The sequence below is a fragment of the Vombatus ursinus genome, unplaced genomic scaffold (genome assembly GCF_900497805.2).
Source record: "Vombatus ursinus unplaced genomic scaffold, bare-nosed wombat genome assembly UNPS02012509.1, whole genome shotgun sequence".
Classification (NCBI taxonomy): Eukaryota; Metazoa; Chordata; class Mammalia; order Diprotodontia; family Vombatidae; genus Vombatus; species Vombatus ursinus.
In genome coordinates, this window is record NW_020952287.1 from 1 (window position 1) to 3654 (window position 3654).

Consider the following 3654-nt stretch of genomic DNA (forward strand, 5'->3'; position numbering starts at 1 on the left):
TAAATTCAGCATAGCACTGGCCACCTTTCTCCTTCATCAGCAATTCAATGTGCTTAAGGAGCACCTGAACCTGAGAATTCTGTTCTTCCCCATCTACTTTGTTGTTGAAAGCACAGTACCGATTCCCACAGTCCTGAACCAGCTCCTTCAGGTACTCATTATCAGTTTCTTCAACATACACTGGAAGTAACTCATCTTCCAGATCTTCTTTCCTTGTGAAGAGAAGTAACATGTGCCTCCTGGCTTCAGCTCCAAAGAACTCCTGAATGCCCTTCACTATCTCTTTATCTTCCACTGTGTGATGGCCAAGAGGGGTCACCAAGAGCAGGATGTGGGGGCCAGGGGAACAGAGGGTGATGCAGTGCCTGATCTCTTGTTCCCTCTCTTCAGTAGAGATCCTTGGAGAGAAAAGATCAGGAGTATCAATGATCACAACTTCCCTCTTCCCCACAGTTCCACTTTCTTTCTTGCAAGTTTTGGTCACTGGAAAGTCATTGAACTTGGACTCAAACACTCGCTTCCCCAGGATGCTGTTTCCTGTTGCACTCTTCCCTGCACCATGTTTCCCCAAGAGGAGAATTCTCAGTTCTGAGGATCCAGAGGCCAGTTCTGGCTCTCTCCCCTGCTCCTGGCTCTTGTCATCTGGTTCTGTTGGCACAAAAGTGACCCATTAATAGTCATTCCCTCTGACCTCCACCAGGCCATCAGTATAACAAGAGAGTGTATGCTATTTCATTACAATTCAATTCCACTCATAAAGCATTCAATAAGCAATCAATGAGATGGTCAAATCTGTACTAGGCATGATGGTGGGCAGAGAAAGAATAGAAGGCACTTTTATAGGAGGCATTTTCATGATTTATCATCAGAAAGGAGCAGGGAACCTGCCTCAGTGAGTGAAGCATTTTGTCAGTCAAGTCAAATAACAAACACATTAAAAACCAGTGTGCAGAGCCTTGTGCCATATGCTTGGAGAGATACAGAGTTTAGCTAAAACAGTACTCCTATTCACATGGCATCTGTAGTCTTATAAGACAGGAATCTAAATAACTGTAATACATACAACAAAATGGGGGGGCCAAACTTGTGATTTTATTGGTATAAGGAATCCTGGGGAAGAAACACCCACTACCAAGGCAGCTTCGCACCTGCATTGCAACTTACAGTTGCTTGGAACACTGATAGGGTAAGTGGCAGGTGGCCCAGAATTCTTTTGGGACATCTACTCAAACTGGTCTGTCCTTATCCATAGAGATCTGATGGTATATTCCATGCAGGTCTACAACAATGACTGAATCCATAGCATGATGTACTACTGGTCTACCTTACTTTTCTAATTTAAGTCCACACACAACTTCATCTTTCTAGTCTTCTAAACAACTCATATAAGTGAGCCACATGGCCTATGGATATCTGTGATGACCCCAATCCTCATTTGGATTATTCTGGTTTTGGTTTTGTTTTTTAAGATTTTCTAAAACTCAAATACACAATAAGAAAAGAAAAAGAAACATAAACTTAAATAGTAAAACTTAAATACCAAATAAGAAAAAAAAAATGTGATGTCACAGCAGAACATGAGAGGATTTATTTATCATTTATTATGGGAAGGAAAGAAGGAAATAAGTTTTTATTAAGTGCCTATGTATTAAGTGCCTACTATGTGCCAGGCACTGTGTTAATCTCTTTACAAATATTATCTTATTTGGTCCTCATAACAACCTTGAGAGGTAGAGGCTATTATTGTTCCCATTTTACAGTTGAGGAAATTGAGGTAGATAGAGGTTAACCAGGGTCACACAGCTAGTAGTCAGGCCAGATTTGCATTCAGATCTTCCTGACTCCAAGCCCAGTACTCTATCCACTGCCCTGTCCAGCTGCTGTTATAGAAATGTGAATTATTGTTGTCGTTATGCTGCATTTAAGGATCTAAATTATCTGGGCAATTGGTTCCTCTTTCTACTTCCTTTTGCCTGAGGAGATGCATTAATATATACTCAGGGAATAGGACAAGACTCAAAATGTAGTCTTACCAGGTAGACTGGGTTCCTTTTGATGTGTTTTGACTCCTATCACACAACTCTGAAAAATAAGAAGGAAACATCCCACGTGAATCACCAAATTCATCTTCTTCCAAAACAAATTTTAAAAACACCGTTCAAAGATCAGTATTTGAAGCTTTTGAAGAGCACATTAGTCCAGAAGTCATCAATAGAACCCATAGTACTTCTCCTCCTAAATGTTCAAGAGTCTGGAAGAGGAATTCTTAACTTTTTTGCATCATAAACCCCTTTGGCAATCTATAAAAGTTCATGGATCACTTCTCAGAATAATGCCTTTAGATGCATAAAATAAAACATGTAGGATTACAAAGGAAACCAATTATATTGAAATATAGTTATTGAAATGTTTCTTAAAGTTCATGGACTCCAGGTTAAGGACTTCTGGCCTAGCACAAGGCCAACTAGGTCTACACAGAAAGACAATTAGTTCATCTATTGCTCATACTACTGACTCCACTGGGGAAAGGAGAGGACCTATATGAGACAATTTCAAAAATTGCCACTCCTGTAAGGTTTTGCTTGTATCTACTTCTTTCTTGATTTGTTATCACATACCTCTCTATGAAGGGCTCTCAAATGTGGCAGGAATATCCAGTGACTCCACACGTGATGACTATAATTCTCACCATTATTCTCCAGAGCTTTTGTGCTATAGGAACAGTGTACTGTTGCCTAAGTATTATACAATCTGACACTTTCGTTTTATATTTAACCACAAAGAGGACATTGTTGGCCAGCTGTCTGAACCTATTCAGTAATAAAGAGAAAGAGCAGCTCTTTCCCATAATTCCACTTTTTCACCCTCACTGGTCATGTGCTCCCTCCAATGGCTGAGGGCCCTCAGAATTAACACCAAACTCTTTACATCTCTCAAAGAAATGGCTATCTCTCCTGTGTTTTCTCTACCCCATTTCGGTGGCAATGCTAGTCTTATTAATATAAGGATTTAGTGTCTGGACTTATTTCATCATATATATAATATATATACAAACATATATTTATATACCTATATACACATGCACACACATTCATACATATATATGTGTTTGTATATGTGTAATTTTCATATATATATACATACATGTATGGGTTTTTTAAAATCATACGAGTAAGAAAAGAAATAAAATGAAATACATCAAAGAAGTCTATGGACACATCCTTCTCAAATGTGGATCTTCATAAGAACAAATAGCCACCAAACTCCCTTGGTCTATAGGGTAAGACAAAACCAAGAAGTTCAAAGATAGTACAGATGCTCAGAATCAAACCTCCTTTATCCCATAAGGCAAATCACCTAACCATTAATGATCAATTCCTCATCTGTAAAAATGAAGAGCTTGGGCTAGATGATCTCTAAGGTCCTTTTGGATTTCTAGATCCTATACAAATACTTTCTTAGAGTTAAAAGCATCATGAAAATGTGAGAGATTACTATTCTGAACCATGTAATGCTTAGCTTACCTTCCTTTCTAGGATATCTGGTAGTTTTGATGATATATCTGCTTTGGAGTCCATAGTATTTTCTTGCTTTCTTCCACTCACAATAAATTCAGCATAGCACTGGCCACCTTTCTCCTTCATCAGCAATTCA

The 3654-nt window shown here is 38.8% G+C and overlaps 1 protein-coding gene across 1 annotated transcript; it reads right to left on the reverse strand.

Moving 5' to 3' along the window:
• Positions 1-24: 24 nt before the first annotated feature.
• On the reverse strand, positions 25-648 carry LOC114039934 (GTPase IMAP family member 3-like; the record flags this gene model as incomplete). The annotated part of the gene is made up of 1 exon (XM_027857863.1): positions 25-648. A coding segment is annotated over one exon (624 nt), but the record flags the coding sequence as incomplete, so codon positions are not given.
• Between the last annotated feature and the right edge of the window lie 3006 nt (positions 649-3654).